This window comes from Rana temporaria, assembly GCF_905171775.1.
Source record: "Rana temporaria chromosome 9 unlocalized genomic scaffold, aRanTem1.1 chr9f, whole genome shotgun sequence".
In the NCBI taxonomy this organism is placed as follows: Eukaryota; Metazoa; Chordata; class Amphibia; order Anura; family Ranidae; genus Rana; species Rana temporaria.
In genome coordinates, this window is record NW_024404482.1 from 583236 (window position 1) to 610218 (window position 26983).

The window sequence follows — 26983 nt, forward strand, 5'->3', positions numbered from 1 at the left end:
AGTGGATTTTTGGGTGAGGCATGCCAGGGGAGCTGGGTGCGAGGCCAGAGGAGAGACTGTGGGGGGAAAATCGATGCCGCCTGAGGTGGTCATTGGGCTCCTTGGTATTATAGTATTGGTCACCCTTGTGTAGATCTGTAGGATCCAAGAAAGACGCACCATATGTGGGTCATGTCACCAATCACAGCCTGGCATTGCCAACAGTCACCTGGAACAGAGGAGTTCAAAGTATGAAGGAGACCTCGGCATGGTCTACAAGAGGGTGAGGGTATTAAAGTTCTTCCCTCGAGCCTTGCTTGGTGTAGATAGTTTAAGGGAAGGAATGAAGACTCTTCCTAATCTTTCGCCTTTATGGAAGTTCCGATCTCTCTTTCCCAAATTGTGTCATTAGGGCTGGAGTTGGGCTTTAAAGGCTTTACACTCCCCCCCCCTCCCACCATGACACCTTCCTTCTCGTGTCCCTTGGAGATGTTCCTCATACAGTGCGCTGAGGTTGGTGGCCTTCCATCCCCCCCCCCCCCCCACCCACCATGACACCTTCCTTCTTGTATCCCTTGGAGATGTTCCTCATACAGTGCGCTGAGGTTGGTGGCCTTCCATCCCCCCCCCCACCCACCATGACACCTTCCTTCTTGTATCCCTTCGAGATGTTCCTCATACAGTGCGCTGAGGTTGGTGGCCTTCCATCCCCCCCCCACCCACCATGACACCTTCCTTCTTGTGTCCCTTCGAGATGTTCCTCATACAGTGCGCTGAGGTTGGTGGCCTTCCATCCCCCCCCCCCACTCACCATGACACCTTCCTTCTTGTATCCCTTGGAGATGTTCCTCATACAATATGGGGATGTTGGTGGCTTTCCACCCCTCCACCGTGACACCTTCCTTCTCGTATCACTTGGAGATGTTCCTCATACAGTGCGCTGAGGTTGGTGGCCTTCCATCCCCCCCCCCACCCACCGTGACACCTTCCTTCTCGTATCACTTGGAGATGTTCCTCATACAGTGCGCTGAGGTTGGTGGCCTTCCATCCCCCTCCCCCACCCACCGTGACACCTTCTTCTTGTATTCCTTGGAAATGTTCCTCATATAATCTGGTGATGTTGGTGGCCTTCCCCCCTCCACCATGCATGACACTTTCCTTCTTGTATCCCTTGGAGATGTTCCTCATACAATATGGTGATGTTGGTTGCTTTCCATCCCCCACCCCTCCACCGTGACACCTTCCTTCCCGTATCACTTGGAGATGTTCCTCATACAGTGCGGAGATGTCGGCTTCCTCCCGGATTCAGTCGGGAACATCGTCTCTTCATGTTCCCCCGTCTGCTCCCCACCCACCAGCGCCGATCGCGGTCTGGGAGATATCGGGGTGGAGGGGGAACACAAACCTTCAAATAGGAAATACTCGGCGTTACTGTAACTGCCGCAGCAGATACTCGCAGGACGACGTCTGGAAGGATAAAGACATTTAGAATTAAAAAAAAATCCTTCACAAGAAGATGCAACAAGAAATAGACTTTGGAACAGTTTACTTATTACCCTTATGTCGCGTACAGACGATCGGACATTCCGACATCAAAACCGTGAAAAATAAAGTTCAATGATTCCGAGCATGCGTAGTATTTTTTTGCGTTGAATTGTGTAAAATTGTTGGAAAATTTGAGAACCAACTCTCACATTTTTGTTGAAATTCCGACTGCAAATGTCCGATGGAGCCTACAAAGGGTCGCATTTTCCGACAACAAGCTTCCATCGAACATTTGCTGTTGGAAATTCCGACCGTGTGTAAGCGGCATAACAATGGCCAGCTCTTTTTTCTCCCTATTATGCCACGTACACAAGGGTCGGAATTTCCGACAACAAATGTTCGATGGGGGCTTGTTGTCGGAAAATCCGATCGTGTGTAGGCTCCATCGGACATTTGCTGTCGGAATTTCCGACAACAAAAATTTGAGAGCTGGTTCTTGTAAATTCTGATCGTGTGTGGACAATTTTGATGCACAAAATTACACGCATGCTCTGAATCAAGTACGAGACGGAAACGCTCGGTCTGGTAAGACTCGCATTCGTAATGGAGATCGCACATTCCTCACGCTGTAATGGACTGAGGCGCTGGGAGGCGTGGGCCTCATCCAATGTCGGGCTATAATCTTTCTAGCTGAGAAGAGTGTGTTGTGAAGGAACGTTTTGGTAAATTTATCTAGGTCAGGGTCAGGGAAAATGCCCAATAGGCAGTGTTTAGGGCAATAGTCTCCAAACTGTGGCCGGGGGGCCAGATGCAGCCCTTTGTGTGTTTTTATCCGGCCCTTGGGCCATTATCCCCCCCACTGTCAGCAACAGTGGGGCATAGTTTCTGCCATTGACACTGACAACGGAGCACTTTTCTTCCCACTGACACCGATGATGGGTCACTATTCTTTCTACTGACACCAATGATGGGACACTATTCTTTCTACTGACACCAATGATGGGTCACTATTCTTTCTACTGACACCAATGATGGGTCACTATTCTTTCTACTGACACCAATGATGGGTCACTATTCTTTCTACTGACACCAATGATGGGACACTTGTCAGGTCACCTGTGGCCAGGTGAGAAGTGCACCCCGTTGGAGTCAGGGGTGCACCACAAGGTAGTGAACCCTGTAGCAGACTACTGCGGATGGACCACAGAGTGGATATGAGGAGAGATTCCCTGGGGCACAACAGGGATCCTACTGGAAGCTTGAGCCCAAGATTCCCCAGGGCGCGGAGTCCAAGATCCAGTTGGTATTCACCAGAGCCTCTAGTGGTGAGGATGGCCTTCGCTGCAACTGGATCCAGGTCGCGGCCCCTGGAGTCCCCTATGTCACGCTCCGTAGGGAGAGAAGGGAAGCAGCCACTCAGGACACAAGAGAGTGAAGGGTAAGCCGAGGTCGGGGCAACAAGCAAACGAGAATAACCAAAAGGAACAGGCCAAGGACCAGGGTCACAGGCAAACAGGAGAAGTCGGAGACAAGCCAAAGTCAGTACACAGAGATAACGTAACACACGGCAAGCAGGAGCACAATACTAACAAACAACGTTGATCAGCAAAGCAGACCAGCAGTGCAGTGGTTAATATAGAGTTCCTGGGATGGCCTGGGGTGGAGCCATACAGGGAGGAGAGATGATAAAGACAGCCAGATAAGAGAGGTAAGCTGCCAGACATTATTGCATATCCATGACAACACTATTCTGTCTACTGACACCAATGATGGGTCACTATTCTTTCTACTGACACCAATGATGGGACACTATTCTTTCTACTGACACCAATGATGGGTCACTATTCTTTCTACTGACACCAATGATGGGTCACTATTCCTTCTACTGACAACAATGATGGGTCACTATTCTTTCTACTGACACCAATGATGGGACACTATTCTTTCTACTGACACCAATGATGGGTCACTATTCTTTCTACTGACACCAATGATGGGACACTATTCTTTCTACTGACACCAATGATGGGACACTATTCTTCCTACTGACACCAATGATGGGACACTATTCTTTCTACTGACACCAATGATGGGACACTATTCTTCCTACTGACACCAATGATGGGGCACTATTCTTTCTACTGACACCAATGATGGGACACTGTTCTTTCTACTGACACCAATGATGGGTCACTATTCTTTCTACTGACACCAATGATGGGACACTATTCTTTCTACTGACACCAATGATGGGACACTATTCTTCCTACTGACACCAATGATGGGACACTATTCTTTCTACTGACACCAATGATGGGACACTATTCTTCCTACTGACACCAATGATGGGGCACTATTCTTTCTACTGACACCAATGATGGGACACTATTCTTTCTACTGACACCAATGATGGGACACTATTCTTTCTACTGACACCAAAGAGGGGACACTGTTCTTCCAGTGACTCCAGGAAATGTTCTACTCCCGCTGGGCACAGTCCGGCCCCCCACTAAAGCCTGAAAGACAGTAAACTGGCCCTTTGTTTAGAAAGTTTGGAGACCCCTGGTTTAGGGTCTAGGGACAAAGCGGAGCGGTTTCCATAGCTCCTGAAGCATGGGACATGACCAGAGCAAATGAAAACAAGTGCCCGGTTCTTGTGCGCACATCGGGCAGGATGTGGCGGTTCCAGGCTTAAAACGGGCAACCCTGAGAGGAGTAAGGTACGACCGATGCAAGATGAACAATTGTGACAACCTGTCAGATCAGAGGGCCTGGGGGAAACAATCTTGCATGCATCTAGGGCAGTGGTTCTCATGATGATTTGCCAGGGGTCACCAAATCCTGGGCTGTTCCTGAAGCCCCGCAGCACTCTCCCAGCCTTCTTGCAGCTGCTCAGCAGGGCCGTCTCCGGAGCCGGTGGCCACCCAGCTGGGCTGTTCCTGAGAACACAGCCGCCCACTCAGCCTCTTCGCAAGGGCACATTCAGTTCACGGCATGGCTGGGGGGGGGGGGGGCATAGACTAGAGGTCCGCTTACTGGTGAGGAATGTGAGGTGGGAGGGGCTGGAGGAGACCCTATTTCCTGATTTCGGCATAGGTGTCACTGCTACGAGACACCACAAAGTTGGAGACACACTGGGTAACACTACCTGTGATTAGAGTTGCCATTAAAAGTCCCCACTACAGTTCTCAGATCAGCAGATGACCTTGATCAAGAGCACCTAAGTTGGCCGATCAGAACTCCCCCCACCACTGCCACTCATCCCATCCCCCCTCCACCAAGGAGTGAGAGAAGGAATTAAAATAGAGAATACATGGAAGGGAGAGGAAAAGAGGGGGAGGGAGAAAGCTAAATCTCTATGGGTTAGGGGCACAAATTACTTGTCTTGCCTTGGGTGCTGACAACCCATGCCACAAAAATGATTTTACTGTTAGGGGGTCCCCACAACTTGGGAAATTTTATCAAGGGGTCACAGCACTAAAAGGTTGAGAACCACTGATCTAGGGCCCCACTCCACTCCTCATCCTCCAGCGGCCCCACATCTCTCTCCCATCTCGGTTTAAGGTTAAATGCTATTGTGGTGGGCGATGGAGTGAGGAGCATACTGTAGAAGCCAGAGATCGACCGACCCCGATCGACCGATCCCTCGATCACCGCAAACCAGAGCATTAGGAGTCGGCTGTGGGATGGCTGGAGAGAACTGGGACCGCCTCGCATGACACATAAAAAAAAAAAAAAGCACTCACAGGGGCCTCGCGGCCGCCTAGCTTGCCCAATGCATTACCCCAGTTTTGAGGGACAGGGGACCTTAACGCTGCTGTTCTCAGGCAGCGTTATGAGCCCTGACTCAGGAGCGGGGGGGCCACCAGCGTCCCTAACAACCAGTGAATATCGATGACACCACCCCTTGTGAGGTCAAGGACCCAGCATGCCCTCAGTCAGTGTTGTCACAAGGGGCGGGTTCACCAGGTGACATCACCAGGTGACCCCCGCCCCTTAGTTCTTAAAGAGCAGGATCTGGGGGCCACCTTGTTAAAGTGGGCTTCCAGATTCCGATAAGCCCCCTGCCCGCAGACCCCCCCACAACCTCCGGCCAGGGTTGTGGGGAAGAGGCTCTTGTCCTTGAATTATTTTTCCCATCATGGGTGTAAGTGGGGGGCTCCATGTCAGGTTTTGCCTAAGGGCCTCACAAAGCCTAGAGCCGCCTCTGCGTCAGATAATATATGATGTAAATAACACACCCCTCCCCTGCTCCACACCTCAGTGTCTGGAAGCAATCTGAGTTCAGGCAAAGCCTTTGTGTGCCGAAGAGGAGTTCAGTCATCAAATGTGGGGATCTTAGTCAGCCAACTGCCAGAACTTCCCTTTTCTAGTCGTACGTCTTGTACGTCACCGGCGTTCTTGGCGTTCGGAATTCCCGACAACATTTGTGTGACCGTGTGTATGCAAGACAAGTTTGAGCCAACATTCCGTCGGGGAAAAAAATCCGGTACGGTTCGTCTGTACGCGGCATTAGCCTGTTAAATATCCCATTGGAAGGGTCCTTCAATGTAATCCTAAACACAAGAAATCTATAAACAGAGAAATGCAAAAATCACCCACAAGGTGGCGCTAATGATCCACTTACTGCATAGCCGGCTAATGGTCTGCAGAACAGCCGGAGCTTGGGGGGGGGGGGGGGGGGGGGGGTTGTGTCGGTGAAAATGTCCAGAGCCTATTAATCATACAGACATTGCAGGGATTCCGAAGGTTTTTATTATTATTCGCACATTTTCAAGCATGTGTGCGAATAATTTTGTTCATTTTACAGCATTTTGAGAAACGGAGGAAAAATAATGAATTTATTGGGTGCTCACAGAGAGTAGAAGGGTGAATGTACAGCCAATCACCAACAGAACAATCTGATCTTAATTGTATATGTTATGTATATATATATTTTTATTTGCTATTTGTTTTTATATTTGTTAAATTGTATTTATTATTTTTTATTTCCTATATTTTACATTTCTTTTCTTTGCTATATTTTTTGTATTTTCAAAATAATATTTTTTTTGTAATTGCTATATTTTTTTTATTTTGCAGTATTGTATTACTTCTTTGTTAGCTATAGTTTATTATTTTTTTCCATTTGCTATATCTTATTTTTTTCTTTGCTAGATTTTATTATTTTTTTCTTTGCTAGATTTTTTTTTTCTTTGCTAGATTTTATTATTTGTTTCTTTGCTAGATTTTATTATTTGTTTCTTTGCTAGATTTTTTGTATTTTCAATTTTTTTTTTCGTAACTGCTATATTTTTTTATTTTGCAGTATTTTATTACTTCTTTGTTAGCTATAGTTTATTCTTTTTTTTTTATTTGCTATACTTTTTCACAAATATTTTATTACTTTTTTTATTAGCTATAATTTGTTATTTTTTTTTTCATTTTCTATATATTTTTTATTTTGTAATTTTTTGTCATTTGCTATATTTTATTATTTTTTTATTTGCTATATTTTACTATTATTATTATTTTTGGCTATATTCAATTATTTGTTTCTTTGCTATATTTTATTATTTTTTTTATTTGCTATATTTTATTATTTGCTATATTTTATTTATTTATTTCTTTGCTATATTTTATTATTTGTTTCTTTGCTATATTTTTTGTATTTTCAATTTTTTTTCCTAATGGCTATATTTTTTTTATATTGAAGTATTTTATTACTTCTTTGTTAGCTATAGTTTGTTCTTTTTTTATTTGCTATATTTTTTCACAAATATTGTATTACTTTTTTTATTAGCTATCATTTGTTATTTTTTTTTTCATTTTCTATATATTTTTTGTTTTGTATTTTTTTTTTTCATTTGCTATATTTTATTATTTTTTTTATTTGCTATATTTTACTATTATTATTATTTTTTGCTATATTTAATTATTTGTTTCTTTGCTATATTTTTTGTATTTGCAAAATGTAATTATTTTATTTTTGTAATTGCTATTTTTTTTAATTTTGCAGTATTTTATTACTTCTTTGTTAGCTATAGTTTATTATTTTTTTATTTGCTATATCTTATTATTTTTTCCTTGGCTATATTTTATTATTTTTTTATTTGCTATATTTTATTATTTGCTATATTTTTTTTTCATTTGCTATATTTTTTTATTTGTTTCTTTGCTATATTTTTTTTGTATTTGTTAAATTATTAAAACATTTTTGTAATTGCTATATATTTTTTTTTTATTTTGCAGTATTTTATTACTTTGTTAGCTATAGTTTTTTTTTTTTTTTATTTGCTATATTTTTTTCACAAATATTTTATTACTTTTTTTATTAGCTATAGTTTGTTATTTTTATTTTTTTTATTTGCTATATTTTATTATAATTTTTTTCTTTGCTATATTTAATTATTTGTTTCTTTGCTATATTTTTTTGTATTTGTTACATTTTTTTTTTTTTGTAATTGCTATAATTTTTATTTCAATTTTGCAGTATTTTATTACTTCTTTGTTAGCTATAGTTTATTATATATTTTTTATTTGCTATATTTTTTTTTCACAAATATTTTATGACTTTTTTTATTAGCTATAGTTTGTCATTTTTATTTTTTTATTTGCTATATTTTATTATAATGTTTTTCTTTGCTATATTTAATTATTTGTTTCTTTGCTATATTTTTTTTGTATTTGTTAAATATTTTTTTTTTTTTTTGTAATTGCTATATATATTTTTTTTATTTTGCAGTATTTTATTACTTCTTTGTTAGCTATAGTTTATTAATTATTTTTTATTTGCTATATTTTTTTTCACAAATATTTTATTACTTTTTTTATTAGCTATAGTTTGTTATTTTTATTTTTTTATTTGCTATATTTTATTATAATTTTTTTCTTTGCTATATTTAATTATTTGTTTCTTTGCTGTATTTTTTTGTATTTGTTAAATTTTCTTTTTTTTTTTTTGTAATTGCTATATATATATATATATATATATATATATATATATATATATATATATATATATATATATATATATATATATATATATATATATATATATATATATATATATATATTTTTTTTTGCAGTATTTTATTACTTATTTGTTAGCTATACTTTATTTTATTTTTTTTATTTGCTAATTGTTTTTTATTTGCTATATTTTATTATAATTTTTTTTCTTTGCTATATTTAATTATTTGTTTCTTTGCTGAATTTTTTTGTATTTGTTAAATTTTTTATTTTTTTGTAATTGCTATATATATATTTTTTTATTTTGCAGTATTTTATTACTTCTTTGTTAGCTATAGTTTATTATTTATTTTTTATTTGCCATATTTTTTTTCACAAATATTTTATTACTTTTTTTTATTAGCTATAGTTTGTTATTTTTAATTTTTTTATTTACTATATTTTATTATAATTTTGTTCTTTGCTGTATTTATTTAATTATTTGTTTCTTTGCTATATTTTTTTGTATTTTTTTTTTGTAATTGCTATATTTTTTATTTTTATTTTGCAGTATTTTATTACTTCTTTGTTAGCTATAGTTTTTATTTTTTTTATTTTTTTATTTGCTATATATTTTTTCACAACTATTTTATTACTTTTTTTATTAGCTATAGTTTTTTTTTTAATTATTATTTGCTATAATTTATTTATTTATTTTATTTTTTTCACAACAGTGGGGTTACCCTTTACCTTCTCTTTCTATAAAATCTTTTGTACATCTCGTATTTTCTCGGGCGTTATTTTTCGGTGAACTTTTTGCCTTGCGCAGTGACGCGATCTCCAGCGTTTAATCTCTAAACCTTCCTAATCTCTGACCCGGAGATCATCTTTGTGTCAAGACGCCATGCGAAGGGAACTAAAGTAGGATAAGCCGTTCTCCTGCGCACGCACGGCGGCGGGGCTCCTAGGAGGCCGCCATACTGCCCCGCCCCTCTCCTCCTATAGGCTGCTTCCTATATTATGACCTCACTGACAGATTTCTAAAAAAACATAAAAATAAAATGAAGTAAAAATTGAAACTTTCTCTGAGAAACGATAACGGAACTCCCCTCTGCGCACATCACTGACACAGGAAGAGGTCAGCGAATCAGAGAGCGGCGCGTACCTGGCGGAGCGTTTGGAGGAGCGCGACGCCGGAGAGTGGCGAGGAGATCCGGGGGAACGCGATTTCTTGGCGGGATTCTCCGGAACTACAAAAGGAAACAAATTACATTCAGACTTTCTAAATGATACTTTGTATTCATCTCATATGGGCAAAAGTATGTGCCCCCCCCCCCCATGTCATCTCATATGGGCAAAAGTATGTGCCCCCCCCCCCATGTCATCTCATATGGGCAAAAGTATGTGCCCCCCCATGTCATCTCATATGGGCAAAAGTATGTGCCCCCCCCCCCATGTCATCTCATATGGGCAAAAGTATGTGCCCCCCCCCCATGTCATCTCATATGGGCAAAAGTATGTGCCCCCCCCCATGTCATCTCATATGGGCAAAAGTATGTGCCCCCCCCCCCATGTCATCAATACACTATGTGGCCTAAAGTATGTGCCCCCCCCCTCATGTCATCTCATATGGGCAAAAGTATGTGCCCCCCCCCCATGTCATCTCATATGGGCAAAAGTATGTGCCCCCCCCCTCATGTCATCTCATATGGGCAAAAGTATGTGCCCCCCCCCCATGTCATCTCATATGGGCAAAAGTATGTGCCCCCCCCCCATGTCATCTCATATGGGCAAAAGTATGTGCCCCCCCCCATGTCATCTCATATGGGCAAAAGTATGTGCCCCCCCCCCATGTCATCTCATATGGGCAAAAGTATGTGCCCCCCCCCCATGTCATCTCATATGGGCAAAAGTATGTGCCCCCCATGCCACCAATGCTATCTCAATACACTATATGGTCTAAAGTATCTGCCCCCCCATGTCATCTCATATGGGCAAAAATATGTGCCCCCCCATGTTATCAATACACTATGTGGCCTAAAGTATGTGCCCCCCCAATGCCATCTCAATACACTATATGACCAAAGGTATGTGCCCCCCCAATGCTATCTCAATACACTATGTGGCTTAAAGTATGTGACCCCCCCCCCCCCCCATGCCATCAATACCCATTAATGGCCAAAGGTATGTGACCCCCCAATGCCATCTCAATATACTATATGGCCTAAAGTATCTGCCCCCCATGTCATCTCATATGGCCAAAAGTATGTGACCCCGCCCCCCAATTTCATCTCAATATACTATATGGCCTAAAGTATGCGCCCCCCCAATGCCATCTCTATACACTATATGACCAAAGGAATGTGACCCCCCCCCATGACAACTCAACACACCATATGGCCAAAGGTATGTGACCCCCCCTGTCAGAATTTGATGGGGCAAACTGGTAGCAATTGATGGGGCAAACTTGTGACAATTGATGGGGCAAACTGGCGGCAATTGATGGGGCAAACTGGCGACAATTGATGGGCAAACTGGTGGCAATTGATGGGGCAAACTGGCGGCAATTAATGGGCAAGCTGGTAGCAATTGATGGGACAAACTGGCGGCAATTGATGGGGCAAACTGGTGGCAATTGATAGGGCAAACTGGTGGCAATTGATGGGGACAACTTGTGGCAATTGATGGGGCAAACTTGTGGCAATTGATGGGGCAAACGGGTGGCAATTGATGGGGCAAACGGGTGGCAATTGATGGGCACACTGGCGGCAATTGATGGGACAAACTGGTGGCAATTGATGGGGCAAACTGGTGGCAATTGATAGGGCAAACTGGTGGCAATTGATGGGGCAAACTGGTGGCAATTGATGGGGCAAACTTGTGGCAATTGATGGGGCAAACTTGTGGCAATTGATGGGGCAAACTGGTGGCAATTGATGGGGCAAAATTGTGGCAATTGATGGGGCAAACTGGTGGCAATTGATGGGCAAACTGGCGACAATTGATGAGCAAACTGGCGGCAATTGATGGGGCAAACTGGTGGCAATTTATGGGGCAAACTTGTGGCAATTGATGGGGCAAACTGGCGGCAATTTATGGGACAAACTTGTGGCAATTGATGGGGCAAACTGGTGGCAATTGATGGGGCAAACTTGTGGCAATTGATGGGGCAAACTGGCGGCAATTGATGGGGCAAACTTGTGGCAATTGATGGGGCAAACTGGTGGCAATTGATGGGGCAAACTTGTGGCAATTGATGGGGCAAACTGGTGGCAATTGATGGGCAAACTGGCGACAATTGATGGGCAAACTGGTGGCAATTGATGGGGCAAACTGGTGGCCAATTTTTGGGCAAACGGGCAGCAATTGATGGGGCAAACTGGCGGCAATTGATGGGGCAAACTGGTAGCAATTGATGGGGCAAACTGGCAGCAATTGATGGGGCACACTGGCGGCAATTGATGGGCAAACTGGCAGCAATTGATGGGCAAACTGGTGGCAATCGATGGGGCAAACTGGTGGAAATTGATGGGCAAACTGACAGCAATTGATGGGGCACACTGGCGGCAATTGATGGGCAAACTGGCAGCAATTGATGGGGCACACTGGCGGCAATTGATGGGGCACACTGGCAGCAACTGATGGTTACAGTGGCTATGTTTGATGGGCACAGTGGCTGCGTTTGATGGCACAGTGGAGGCAATTTATGGGCACAGTGGCTGCATTTGATGGTCACAGTGGCTGCGTTTGATGGCACAGTGGCTGCGTTTGATGGCACAGTGGTGGCAATTTATGGGTACAGTGGCTGCGTTTGATGGGCACAGTGGCTGCGTTTGATGGCACAGTGGTGGCAATTTATGGGCACAGTGGCTGCGTTTGATGGGCACAGTGGCTGCATTTGATGGGCACAGTGGTGGCAATTTATGGGCACAGTGGCAGCAATTGATTTTTTTTTTCAGTTTGTTTGCGCCCCCCAAAAATTATGATCCCCCCACTGTCACATAGTGTAACCATTTAATACAATATACCCTGGGGCAATTCTTGCCTTTCTCAGCTTCTCTGTTGGCCACACTGGGGCTCCTTTCTGGGGTCACATTTGGATATTGGGTCACTCTCACTTTCCCTCTCAAGGATCCCGTTTCTTCTCCACGTTGGGACAGAAAAGCTTGAAACTGATGATCAGAATTGCTATTGGCTGAGAGCACCGACACGCAACACTCACCTAGAAACACATTCAATAAAATGAGAGGACAGAAGGAATTGCACAAGCGTTCCTCCGGACACCGTATAAAACCAAAAATCCTCCTACCGAAGGTTTCTCCGCCATCCGCTGGTCGGATACTGAGAAGCAAATGTCCAGTAAATGTGTCGCCACCAACCAGAGGTATCTGTAGGGAATACAAATCTCATGTCAGATAAAACATATGGGGCTTCAGGTAGATAAACTACAAGGCCAAAGGATTTCGGACACCTGACCACCAAACCCACATTACATGGCCAGAAGTATGTAGTCACCTGTCCAAATGATGGAGGTCAGGGGTCTCCAGTGAAGGGTCCTGGTAATCCTCCATCATACAAAGACATTGTAGACAATTGAGCTCTTCCAACCTTGTGGTAACAGTTTGGTGAAGACTAGAGTTGAGCGAACCCGAACTGTAAAGTTCGGGTTCGGTACGGACTTTGTTTTTTTTTCCCGAACCCGAATTGCTGAAAGTTCGGGTCCGGGTTCGGAGTTTGGGAAAAAAATGCGCGGAGGTCCCCCCAAATTCAATAACCAGACCAGGTCTGGTGTGGATTTTAAGGGGAACTCCACCCCAAATTTAAAAAAAAAATGGCGTGGAGTTCCCCCTAAAATCCACACCAGACCCCTTATCCGAGCACGTTGACCTGTCCAGCCGCAGAAAAGAGGGGGGGACAGAGTGCGGCCCCCCCCTCTCCTGAACCGCACCAGGCCACATGCCCTCAACATTGGGAGGGTGCTTTGGGGCCAGGATTTGGGGGTCCCCTTTGTTAAAGGGGTCTTCCAGATTCTGATAAGCCCCCCGCCCGCATACCCCCACAACCACCGGGCAAGGGTTGTGGGGATGAGACCCTTGTCCCCATCAACATGGGAACAAGGTGCTTTGGGGGGCACCCCAAAGCACCCTCCCAATGTTGAGGGCATGTGGCCTGGTGCGGTTCAGGAGAGGGGGGGGCGCACTCTGTCCCCCCCTCTTTTCTGCGGCCGGCCAGGTCAACGTGCTCGGATAAGGGTCTGGTGTGGATTTTAAGGGGAACTCCACCCCAAATTGAAAAAAAAAATGGCGTGGAGTCCCCCTAAAAATCCACACCAGACCTGAAGGGTCTGGTTTTGGATATTTGCGGGGAACCCCACGTCATTTTTTTTTTTAATTGACAGCGGGGTTCCCCTTAATATCCATACCAGACCTAAAGGGTCTGGTTATTGAATTTGGGGGGACCTCCGCGCATTTTTTTTTTTTTACTAAAAGTCCGTGTCCCATTGACTTCAATGGGGTCCGGAGTTCGGGCTCGGGTTCCCGAACCCAAACTTTTTTTTTTAAGTTCGGGTCCGAACCCGAACATCTAGGTGTCCGCTCAACTCTAGTGAAGACCCTTTTCTGTTCCACCATGACTGTGCCCCCCCCCCCCTACATGTACAAAGCCAACTCCATCAGGACTTGTGTGACCAGTTTGGTGTGAAGGAACTCCAGTGTCCTGCACAGAGCCCCCCTGACCTCAATCCTACTTTTGGAAGGCCTTTGGTATAAGATCTTCTTATCCAACATCAGTACCTGTCCTCAACCCTACAGAACACCTTTGGAATCAGGTCTTCTCGTCCCAAAGGTGTTCAGTAGGTTTGAGATCATGGAGGAACTCCAATGTCCTGTACAGAGTCCTGACCTCAACCCTACTGAACACCCTTGGGATGAATTGCAATGCCAGTGATTCCGGTCTTTTTCCTGGCGCCCCAACGTGAGGCTTAACATGTCAGCCAGGTCTTCCTGACCTCACACATGGGCACAAATTCCCACAGACACCCTCCAAAGTCTTGTAGGAAGTCTTTCCAAAAGAGTGAAGGATGTCATAGCCAAGGGAGGGAAAAAAGGGGGAAAATCCATATTAATTGGCTATGGGGGGGAAGGGGTCTACTCCATATTAATGGCTATGGGGGGAAGGGGTCTACTCCATATTAATGGCCATGGTGGGGAATGGTCTACTCCATATTAATGGCAATGGGGGGGAAGGGGTCTACTCCATATTAATGGTCATGATGGGGAGGGGTCTACTCCATATTAATGGCCATGATGGGGAAGGGGCAACTCCATATTAATGGCCATGGTGGGGAGGGGGCTACTGCATATTAATGGCCATGGTGGGGAGGGGTCTACTCCATATTAATGGCCATGGTGGGGAGGGGTCTACTCCATATTAATGGCTATGGGGGGAAGGGGGCTACTCCATATTAATGGCCATGGTGGGGAGGGGGCTACTCCATATTAATGGCCATGGTGGGGAGGGGGGAACTCCATATTAATGGCCATGGTGGGAAGGGGGCTACTCCATATTAATGGCTATGGTGGGGAAGGGGCAACTCCATATAAATGGCTATGGGGGGTGGGGAGGGGGTTACTCCATATTAATGGCCATGGTGGGGAAGGGGCTACTCCATATTAATGGCCATGGTGGGGAAGGGGTCTACTCCATATTAATGGTCATGATGGGGAAGGGGTCTACTCCATATTAATGGCCATGATGGGGAGGGGTCAACTCCATATTAATGGCTATGGGGGGAAGGGGTCTACTCCATATTAATGGCTATGGGGGGAAGGGGTCTACTCCATATTAATGGCCATGGGGGGAAGGGGTCTACTCCATATTAATGGCCATGTTGGGGAGGGGGCTACTCCATATTAATAGCCATGGTGGGGAGGGGGCTACTCCATATTATTGGCCATGGTGGGCAAGGTGTCTACTCCATATTATTGGCCATGGTGGGGAGGGGGCTACTCCATATTAATGGCCATGATGGGGAAGGGGTCTACTCCATATTAATGGCCATGGTGGGCAAGGTGTCTACTCCATATTATTGGCCATGGTGGGGAGGGGGCTACTCCATATTATTGGCCATGGGGGGGAGGAGGCAACTCCATATTATTGGCCATGGTGGGGAAGGGGTCTACTCCATATTAATGGCCATGGTGGGAAGGGGTCTACTCCATATTAATGGCCATGGTGGGAAGGGGTCTACTCCATATTAATGGCCATGGTGCGGAAGGGGTTACTCCATATTATTGGCCATGGTGGGGAGGGGGAAACTCCATATTAATGGCTATGGTGGTGGTGGGGGAGAAGAGGCCTACTCCATATTATTGGCCATGGTGGTGGTGGGGGAGAAGAGGGCTACTCCATATTATTGGCCATGATGGGGAGGGGGCTTCTCCATATTATTGGCCATGGTGGTGGTGGGGGAGAAGAGGGCTACTCCATATTATTGGCCATGATGGGGAGGGGGCTTCTCCATATTATTGGCCATGGTGGGGAGGGGTCTACTCCATATTAATGGCCATGGTGGTGGTGGGGGAGAAGAGGCCTACTCCATATTATTGGTCATGGGATGGGATGGGATGCCCAACAAGCTCATATAGATGTGATGTTCTGGTGTCCACCAACATTTGCCCCCCTATAGTGAATTATTTATACTCCTAATTTCTCACCTCCGGTAAGTCTTGCTCTGACCATCCCAGCTTGAGAAAGGCCGCCCCCTCTGTACCGTGTGCGCTATTCACATTACTTTGTGGAGAGTCTGAATTATTCCAGGAAAAAGACAAAAAGTGAGCAAGCAGGAGGTAGTGATACAAAGATCTGAGGAGGCCTTCAAAGATTCTGAACACTTCTGATCACGTGCGAAAACCACAGGTATAGGATCAGGTTCCCACCCCCACCCCCTCCATGTACGTTCCTTCCCTAGGAAAGACACACCCTGTACTTCCAGGTAGCGGGCGGTCCTCTTTCAGATAAAAGTGGTCTCTGCGGCGGATTCACCGCAAGTTCACTTTTATTGGCGGCGGGAGAGGGTGGCCATAGGTCACGTTTCTGTATTGTAGAGGGGGTCTGTAATGTAGGGGGCTCTGTACTGTAGGGAGGGGGGGTCTGCACTGTAGGGAGGGGGGTCTGCACTGTAGGGAGGGGGTCTGTACTGTAGGGAGGGGGTCTGTGTAACATGCAGGGGGTCCAGAACTGTTAGGGGGTGTCTTTGTAACAAACTGTGCAGTGCTCTGTAATGTAAAGGGGTCCAGAGGTGCAGGGTGCTGTGTAATGTAAAGGGGTCCAGAGGTGCAGGGTGCTGTGTAATGTAAAGGGGTCCAGAGGTGCAGGGTGCTGTGTAATGTAAAGGGGCCCAGAGGTGCAGGGTGCTGTGTAATGTAAAGGGGTCCAGAGGTGCAGGGTGCTGTGTAATGTAAAGGGGTCCAGAGGTGCAGGGTGCTGTGTAATGTAAAGGGGCCCAGAGGTGCAGGGGGCTGTGTAATGTAAAGGGGTCCAGAGGTGCAGGGTGCTGTGTAATGTAAAGGGGCCCAGAGGTGCAGAGTGCTGTGTAATGTAAAGGGGTCCAGAGGTGCAGGGTGCTGTGTAATGTAAAGGGGTCCAGAGGTGCAGGGTGCTGTGTAATGTAAAGGGGCCCAGAGGTGCAGGGGGCTGTGTAATGTAAAGGGGTCCAGAGGTGCAGGGTGCTGTGTAATGTAAAGGGGGCCAGAGGTGCAGGGTGCTATGTAATGTAAAGGGGTCCAGAGGTGCAGGGTGCTGTGTAATGTAAAGGAGCCAGAGGTGCAGGGTGCTATGTAATGTAAAGGGGTCCAGAGGTGCAGGGTGCTGTGTAATGTAAAGGGGTCCAGGGTGCAGGGGGTTGTGTAATGTAAAGGGTCCAGAGGTGCAGGGTGCTGTGTAATGTAAAGGGGTCCAGAGGTACAGGGTGCTGTGTAATGTAAAGGGGTCCAGAGGTACAGGGTGCTGTGTAATGTAAAAGGGGTCCAGAGGTACAGGGTGCTGTGTAATGTAAAGGGGTCCAGTGATGCAGGGTGCTGTGTAATGTAAAAGGGTCCAGAGGTACAGGGTGCTGTGTAATGTAAAAGGGGTCCAGAGGTACAGGGTGCTGTGTAATGTAAAGGGGTCCAGTGATGCAGGGTGCTGTGTAATGTAAAAGGGTTCAGAGGTGCAGGGTGCTGTGTAATGTAAAGGGGTCCAGAGGTGCGGTGCTGTGTAATGTAAAGGGGTCCAGAGGTGCGGTGCTATGTAATGTATAGGGGTCCAGAGGTACAAGGTGCTGTGTAATGTAAAAGGGTCCAGAGGTACAGGGTGCTGTGTAATGAAAAGGGGCCCAGAGGTACAGGGTGCTGTGTAATGTAAAAGGGTCCAGAGGTGCAGGGTGTTGTGTAATGTAAAGGGGTCCAGAGGTGCAGGGTGCTGTGTAATGTAAAGGGGTCCAGAGGTGCAGGGTGCTGTGTAATGTAAAGGGGTCCAGAGGTGCAGGGTGCTGTGTAATGTAAAGGGGTCCAGAGGTACAGGGTGCTGTGTAATGTAAAAGGGTCCAGAGGTGCAGGGTGCTGTGTAATGAAAAGGGGCCCAGAGGTACAGGGTGATGTGTAATGTAAAGGGGTCCAGAGGTGCAGGGTGCTGTGTAATGTAAAAGGGTCCAGAGGTACAGGGTGCTGTGTAATGTAAAGGGGTCCAGAGGTGCAGGGTGCTGTGTAATGTAAAGGGGTCCAGAGGTACAGGGTGCTGTGTAATGTAAAAGGGGTCCAGAGGTGCAGGGTGCTGTGTAATGTAAAAGGGGTCCAGAGGTGCAGGGGGCAGTGTAATGTAAAAGGGCCCAGAGGTCCAGGGTGCTGTGTAATGTAAAGGGGTCCAGAGGTGCAGGGTGCTGGAACCCCACATCCAATCATTAACCGCCGTCGCGAAGCTCCGCCGCCGTGCAACCTCCCCCCTATCGGGCTGCTCAGTGTAAAATGCCCGGGCCTATGTTTTGTCCCGGTCCGGGTCTTACCCTTCAAGCACAGGGATCGGAACTCGATCGACGCTCGGGATCGGCTCGGGGTTTTCACGATGGACTCGACCTGCAGAAATCGGAGCGTATAACGGCAATCTGGGAACAAAAACAAAACAACAAATAATAACAAATTCTAATACTAAAGAGCAGGAGAAGAGTTCTTGTGAACGAGGAACACGCCACTCACCTCTCTGCGCCAAGAAATCCACACCGACCTCAAAAGTGGCGAAAACGGGGGCGTGGTCACTGCTGACGATCTCATCGGTACAACCTACGGAGAGAAGGAAACGATCGGCCGGCTGAATGTAAAGCGGAGCGCCGGGGGAAAGAAATAGAAGTCTTTGTGGAGCAGAAAAAGACGGAGGAATGAAAATCCCAAGGAACAGAATGGGAGGGACTGGAGGTCACAAGTCTCGGGAGCTTAGAGGTGATATGTGCCGGGAGATGGAATCACTAATACAACAACATAGACATAGAAATGAGGCTGCAAATGGGCACATGGAGGCTGCTTATGGGCACAGTGAGGCTGCTTATGATCACAGTGAGGCTGAAAAGGGGCACAGCGAGGCTAAACATGGGCACAGTGAGGCTTTAGATGGGCACAGTGGGGCTAAACATGGGCACAGTGAGGCTGAAAAGGGGCACAGTGAGGCTGAACATGGGCACAGTGAGGCTGAACATGGGCACAGCGAGGCTGCAGGTGGGCACAGTGAGGTTTCAGGTTGGCACAGCGAGGCTGCAAATGGGCACAGTGAGGCTGCAAATGGGCACAGTGAGGCTGCAGATGGGCACAGTGAGGCTGCTTATGATCACAGTGAGGCTGCATATGGGCACAGTGAGGCTGCATATGGGCACAGTAAGGCTGCGAATGGGCACAGTGAAGCTGCAGATGGGCACCGTGAGGCTGCTTATGATCACAGTGAGGCCTGGAATGGGCACAGTGAAGCTGCGTATGGGCACAGTAAGGCTGCGTACGGGCACAGTGAGGCTGAAAAAGGGCACAGTGAGGCTACAAATGGGCACACTGAGCCTGTAGATGGGGATTGTTGACCCTCTTCTCCACTTACAGTAGCTGCTACATTTCCCACCCTAGACCTATACTCGAGTAAATAAGCTTTCCCAGTTTTTTTGTGGTAAAATTAGGCTGAAAAGGGGCACAGTGAGGCTGAACATGGGCACAGTGAGGCTGCAGGTGGACACAGTGAGGCTGCAGGTGGACACAGTGAGGTTTCAGGTTGGCACAGCGAGGCTGCAAATGGGCACAGTGAGGCTGTAAATGGGCACAGTGAGGCTGTAAATGGGCACAGGGAGGCTGAAGATGGGCACAGTGAGGCTGCTTATGATCACAGTGAGGCTGAAGATGGGCACAGTAAGGCTGCGTATGGGCACAGTAAGGCTGCTAATGGGCACAGTGGGGCTGCAAATGGGCACAGTGAGGCTGCAAATTGGCACAGTGAGGCTGCAGATTGGCACAGTGAGGCTGAAGATGGGCACAGCGAGGCTGCAGATTGGCACAGTGAGGCTGCAGGTGGGCACAGTGAGGCTGCAAATGGGCACAGTGAGGCTGAAAATAAGCACAGTGAGGCTGCAGATTGGCACAGTGAGGCTGCAGATGGGCACAGTGAGGCTGCAGATTGGCACAGTGAGGCTGCAGATTGGCACAGTGAGGCTGCAAATGGGCACAGTGAGGCTGCAAATGGGCACAGTGAGGCTGTAGATGGGGATTGTTGACCCTCTTTTCCACTTACAGTAGCTGCTGCATTTCCCACCCTAGACTTATACTCGAGTCAATAAGCTTTCCCAGTTTTTTTTGTGGTAAATTTAGCTGCCTCGGCTTATATTCGGGTCGGCTTATACTCGAGTATATACGATACCTCCATTAGGAAAATACTACCTTGTGGCCACTAGATGGCGCTGTTATTCATAGGAAATGCACATATTAGACGCCTTGTGTGGGGCGGGCATTTTGGTTCTCACCATATGAGGTGCATCTGACCTCAGCGTCCGGGTAACACGTCCATAGGATCCGATCGCTCCACGATGGGGCAGCTATACGAGTCTAGAAGAAAATACAAGAAGGGAGGTCGGCATCACATACAGGCGCTGGGTCGCTATGCAATGAGGAAATAACACGTACACTACACGGCGCAAAGTCTCGTGTGCCTCCGGCCGTCACACCCATTCCAATCCTATACCCATTGATATGGATTTGCCCCGCCCCATGGCCATTGCGAGGTCAAGCACTGATGTTGGATGAGAAGACCAGGCTCATAAATTGGGCACCAAAAAAAAAAAAAGAGACCTGTTGGCATTCCAATTCATCCCAAAGGGGTTCAGTAGGGTTGAGGTCAGGACTCTGTGCAGGACACTTGAGTTCCTCCACACCAAACCATGGCCATTAATATGGAGTCAGCGCCCTTTACTGAGTTACCAGCCTCCAGTCTTGTGCAGGACTCTCAGGTTCCTCCACCTATCCCACCTATATGAGCTTGCTGGATATCCAAATCCATGGCCATTCATCGAGTGTTGTCCTCCTCCCTTCCCTATGGAGTTCCCCCCATTTGTGGTCACAACGTCCTCCACTCTTCTGGGAAGACTTTCCACAAGGTGTTGGAGGGTGTCTGTGGGAATTTGTTCCATTTATAAGGTTTGGCTCACCATCAGCATTCCAATTCACCCCCCAAGGTGATCAGTAGGGATGAGGTCAGGGCTCTGTGCAGGACGCTGGAGCTTGCCCATTTCTGGGGTCGGGTTCTGATTGTTGGATGAGAAGACCTGGATCACCATCAGCATTCCAACTCATCCCAAAGGTGATCAGTAGGGTTGAGGCCGATGCTCTGTTCCTCCCTCCCTCCCTCCCATTAATATGGAGTTGCCCCCTTTGTGGCCCCGATTACACTCTTCTGGGAAGGCTTTCCACAAGATTATGGAGGGTGGGAATTTGGTCCATTTATAAGGTCTGGCTCACCACTGGTGTCCCATATCAACCCCAAGGGGATCAGTAGTCATGAGCAGGGCCGTCATCAGGGGGGGGGTACAGGCAGTACACCTGTAAGGGGCCCGGATGGCAACCCCCTTTTTTTTAATAAAAAAAAAAATTTTTTTTTATATATTTTTTTATTTCTTTTATTTTTTATATATATATTATTAAAGGGCCCAGAGGTCCCCAGGACCCCGGATGGCAACCCCCCTTTTTTTTAATAAAAAAAATATATTTTTTTTTATATTATTTTAGTTTTTTTTTTTAGTTCTTTTATATATATATATTTATTAAAGGGCTCAAAAGTCCCCGGGGCCCCATGTGGAAAACCCCCCCCCCCTTTTTTTTATAAGGGCCCAGAGGTTTTTTTTTTTTTTTTAATGGGCCCAGATTTCCTGGATGGCGACCCCCCTTTTTCTGTAATTTCTTTTTATAAAAAAATACAAATATGTATGTGTGTATATATATATATCAAGGCCCAGAGGTCCCCAGGGCCCCAGATGGCAACCCCCCTTTTAAAAAAAATAAATATATATATTTTTTCTTTCTTCTTTTTCTTTTTATTAAAGGGCCCAGAGGTTCCCAAGGCCCTGGATGGCTACCCCCCCCCCCCCTTTTTTAATATATATATATATATTTTTTTTGTAAAGGGCCCCCGCCGCTTCTCAATTCGCGGCAGACCCCCCCCCCCCCGCCGCTTCTCAATTTCAAGCAGCAGCGGATTCAGATACAATGGTGTATCTATTGGCGGGCGTAACGTATCTCAGATACGTTACGCTGCCGTAAATTAAGGCGCAAGTTCCGTATTCGAACTTGCGCCCTAAGTTACGGCGGCGTAACGCATGTGGTCTGGCGTAAGCCCGCCTAATTCAAATCTGGATGATGTGGGCGTGTTTTCTTTAAATTTCATGTGACCCCGCGTATTTTACGTTTTTTTACGAACGGCGCATGCGCCGTTCGTGAAAGAATCCCAGTGCGCATGCTCAAAATTACGCCGCAAATCGTCAATGCTTTAGACGTGAACGTAACTTACGTACAGCCCTATTCGCGAACGACTTACGCAAACGACGTAAAATTTTCAAAATTTGATGCGGGAACGACGTCCATACTTAACATAGGATACCCCTCGTATAGCAGGGGCAACTTAATGCCGGAAAGAGATGAACGTAAACGACGTAAAAAAATGCGCCAGGCGGACGTACGTTTCTGAATTGGCGCATCTACCTAATTAGCATATTCCTTGCGTAAATATACGGAAGCGCCACCTAGCGGCCAGCGTAAATATGCAGCCTAAGATACGACGGTGTAAGAGACTTCTATGAATCAGGCGCATAGATACGACCCCGCACACTCAGAGTTACGACGGCGTATCCGGAGATACGCCGTCGTAACTCCTTTGTGAATCCGGGCCCATGTCTTTATGGAGCTGGGTTTGTACACGGGGGAGGGGGGGGGGGGCAGTCATGCTGGAACAGAAAAGGGTCTTCACCAAACTGTTACCACAAGTATAGAAGAGCCCAATTGTCTCCAATGTTTTTGTATGATGGAGGATCACCGAGACCCTTCACTGGAGATCCCTGAACTCCATCATCTTGAGGGAGAACATCATTTAGGTCAGAATAAGGAGGACATGTGCCTAACCTGGAGGCGCCTTTTCTTTTTCCTTCACAAGACACAATGACTGGGATCAATGAGAACCTTCAAAGACATTTTGGGGAGATTTACTAAAACTGGAGCTTCTAACTTCAGCTTGTCCAATGAGCTTTGACAATAAAAACTGGAAGCTGATTGGTTCCCATGCTGAGCTGCACCAGATTTTGCGCTCTCCAGTTTTAGTAAACCCCCCCTCCCCCCCGCATTGTATCACAAGACAGACGTGTCCAATAACATGAGGAGGAACGGATCTCACCCCGCTGGTCTTGGCCTTCTGCAGATCATAGGTGCGAGAACCTCTCTCGAAGCGACATGTGGGGGGGAAGGCGATCGCTTCCTCTTCTGGAAATACACAGGGAAGACACATTGATACATTGTAACATTAACCTTCACTTCCATTGTGTATAAATGTAAAACGCAATGGAAACCATCGTCTTTAATTAAAGATTCGCCATCGCGGTTTTTATTCAGAATAGAGAAGTGTCCATTTTGCCAGCAAAGTTCCATTGGGCTAGATTCAGGTAGGGGCGCGCACTGGTACGGAGGCGCAGCGTATCGTCTTTATGCTACGCCGCCGTAACTTACAGGAGCAAGTGCTGTATTCACGAAGCACTTGCTCCGTAAGTTGCGGCGGCGTAGCGTAAAAGGGGCCGGCGTAAGCGTGCGTAATTCAAATGATCCTGTAGGGGGCGTGGATCATTTAAATTAGGCGCGTTCCCGCACCGAACGTACTGCGCATGCGCCGTCCCTAAAATTTCCCGACGTGCATTGCGGTAAATGACGTCGCAAGGACGTCATTGGTTTCGACGTGAACGTAAATGGCGTCCAGCGCCATTCACGGACGACTTACGCAAACGACGTAAAATTTTCAAATCGCGACGCGGGAACGACGTCCATACTTAACATTGGCTGCGCCTCCTAATAGCAGGAGCAGCCTTACGCCGAAAAAGCCTTAACACAAACGACGTAAAAAACGAACGCCGGGCGCACGTACGTTTGTGAATCGGCGTATCTAAGAAATTAGCATAGTCTACGCCGACAACAACGGAAGCGCCCCTATCGGCCAAAGTGATATTGCACACAATTCTACGCCGCCGCAATCAAGTTACGTCGGTGGACGAAGCCTATTTTTTCAGCGTAACTGCCTTTGTGAATCGGCGTAACGCTACGCGGGTGCGGAATTCAAATTACGGCGGCGTATCAGGAGATACGCCGCCGCAAAAGGTACCTGAATCTACCCCATTTAGTTTTGGTCTAATGCCGCGTACAACGCGACCGCTTTTCATGAGGAGGAAAATTCTATTTTTTAAATCGGTCGTTAAAAACGGTCGTGTGTGGGGCCCCAGAGCAATTTTCTCGACGAGAAGAATGGCCATTAACCACTTAAGCCGCCGAACCAATAGGCAGGTAAAGGACCTGGCCAGTTTTTGCGATTCGGCACTGCGTCGCTTTAACTGACAATTGCGCGGTCCTGCGACGTGGCTCCCAGACAAAATTGACGTCCTTTTTTCCCCACAAATAGAGTTTTCTTTTGGTGGTATTTGATCACCTCTGCGGTTTTAATTTTTTGCGCTATAAACAAAAATAGAGCGACAATTTTGAAAAAAAAAAACAATATTTTTTACTTTTTGCTATAATAAATATCCCCCAAAAAAGATATAAAAACATTTTTTTTCCTCAGTTTAGGCCGATACGTATTCTTCTACCTATTTTTGGTACAAAAAAATCGCAATAAGCGTTTATCGATTGGTTTGCGCAAAATTTATAGTGTTTACAAAATAGGGGATAGTTTTATTGCATTTTTATTAATATTTTTTTTTTTTTACTATTAATGGCGGCGATCAGCATTTTTTTTTCCGTGACTGCGACATTATGGCGGACACATCGGACAATTTTGACACATTTTTTGGACCATTGTCATTTTCACAGCGAAAAAGTGCTATAAAAATGCACTGATTACTGTGAAAATGACAATGGCAGTTTAGGAGTTAACCACTAGGGGGCGCTGTAGGGGTTAAGTGTGACCTCATATGTGTTTCTAACTGTAGGGGGGCGGGGCTGGACGTGTGACGTCATTGATCGTCTTTCCCTATATCAGGGAACAGATGATCACTGACACTGCCACTGTGAAGAACGGGGAAGGTGTGTCTGCACTCACCTCTCCCTGTTCTTCAGCTCCTGTGACCAATCGCGGGACACCGGCGGCGATCGGGTCCGCGGCTCCCGCGGCCCTCGGTCACGGAGCTTCGGACTGTGTCGTGGAAGATTTCTATAACTTTATGTAAAGTCTTAAATTACTGCAAGTTCTCTCAGCAGAAGACAAGAAAATCCTGGAATACAGTTCAAGTAACACTGTACTTCCTAATGCAATTCTCAAACAAGAAACATATGCATTTCTTCCACTGGGGGGGGGGGGGGCACTGCAGGGAAAGGCTCCAGTTTAGTTTGGGCTAGAGTAGATAATTGGCTTTGATTCGCAGGTAAGAGAGTACACTTGTCTGACAAATGATTTTATCTTTATAACCTTTAAATTATTCCTATGAATGTTCTCTATCTTCACAGTATAATGTCTCCCTATGAAAGATGAGGGGTAAGATGATGTCACAGTGGAAGGTGAGGGGCGAGATGATGTCACAGTGGAAGGTGAGGGGTGAGATGATGTCACAGTGGAAGGTGAGGGGTCAGATGATGTCACAGTGGAAGGTGAGGGGTCAGATGATGTCACAGTGGAAGGTGGGGGGTCAGATGATGTCACAGTGGAAGGTGAGGGGTGAGGTGATGTCACAGTGGAAGGTGAGGGGCGAGATGATGTCACAGAGGAAGGTGAGGGGTGAGATGATGTCACAGTGGAAGGTGAGGGGTAAGGTGATGTCACAGTGGAAGGTGAGGGGTGAGATGATGTCACAGTGGAAGGTGAGGGGTAAGGTGATGTCACAGTGGAAGGTGAGGGGTAAGGTGATGTCACAGTGAAAGGTGAGGGGTGAGATGATGTCACAGTGGAAGGTGAGGGGTAAGATGATGTCACAGAGGAAGGTGAGGGGTGAGGGGATGTCACAGTGAAAGGTGAGGGGTGAGATGATGTCACAGAGGAAGGTGAGGGGTGAGGGGGTGTCACAGTGAAAGGTGAGGGGTGAGATGATGTCACAGTGGAAGGTGAGGGGTGAGATGATGTCACAGTGGAAGGTGAGGGGCGAGATGATGTCACAGTGGAAGGTGAGGGGTCAGATGATGTCACAGTGGAAGGTGAGGGGTGAGATGATGTCACAGTGGAAGGTGAGGGGTAAGATGATGTCACAGTGAAAGGTGAGGGGTGAGGGGATGTCACAGTGAAAGGTGAGGGGTGAGATGATGTCACAGTGGAAGGTGAGGGGCGAGATGATGTCACAGTGGAAGGTGAGGGGTAAGATGATGTCACAGAGGAAGGTGAGGGGTGAGGGGATGTCACAGTGAAAGGTGAGGGGTGAGATGATGTCACAGTGGAAGGTGAGGGGTGAGATAATGTCACAGTGGAAGGTGAGGGGTGAGATGATGTCACAGTGGAAGGTGAGGGGTGAGATGATGTCACAGTGGAAGGTGAGGGGCGAGATGATGTCACAGTGGAAGGTGAGGGGTGAGATGATGTCACAGTGGAAGGTGAGGGGTGAGATGATGTCACAGTGGAAGATGAGGTGTGAGGTGATGTCACAGTGGAAGTTGAGGGGTGAGGTGATGTCACAGTGGAAGGTGAGGGGTGAGATGATGTCACAGTGGAAGGTGAGGGGTGAGATGATGTCACAGTGGAAGGTGAGGGGTGAGATGTTGTCACAGTGAAAGGTGAGGGGTGAGATGATGTCACAGAGGAAGGTGAGGGGTGAGGGGATGTCACAGTGGAAGGTGAGGGGTGAGATGATGTCACAGTGGAAGGTGAGGGGTCA

At 46.5% G+C, this 26983-nt stretch overlaps 1 protein-coding gene across 1 annotated transcript in view; it reads right to left on the reverse strand.

Moving 5' to 3' along the window:
• Positions 1 to 1140: 1140 nt before the first annotated feature.
• The window catches only part of LOC120921942 (phosphatidylinositol 3,4,5-trisphosphate 5-phosphatase 2B-like), a 56560-nt gene continuing 30717 nt past the window's right edge, over positions 1141 to 26983 (reverse strand). Inside the window, exons 13-21 of the mRNA XM_040334453.1 lie at positions 23326 to 23411; positions 20414 to 20495; positions 18624 to 18707; positions 18434 to 18532; positions 16110 to 16198; positions 12704 to 12782; positions 12440 to 12616; positions 9560 to 9644; positions 1141 to 1446 (exon numbers count right to left, since the gene is read on the reverse strand). Coding sequence (XP_040190387.1) covers positions 1233 to 1446; positions 9560 to 9644; positions 12440 to 12616; positions 12704 to 12782; positions 16110 to 16198; positions 18434 to 18532; positions 18624 to 18707; positions 20414 to 20495; positions 23326 to 23411 — 995 coding nt within the window. The 3' untranslated portion in view covers positions 1141 to 1232. The remainder of the gene's footprint in view (positions 1447 to 9559; positions 9645 to 12439; positions 12617 to 12703; positions 12783 to 16109; positions 16199 to 18433; positions 18533 to 18623; positions 18708 to 20413; positions 20496 to 23325; positions 23412 to 26983) is intronic.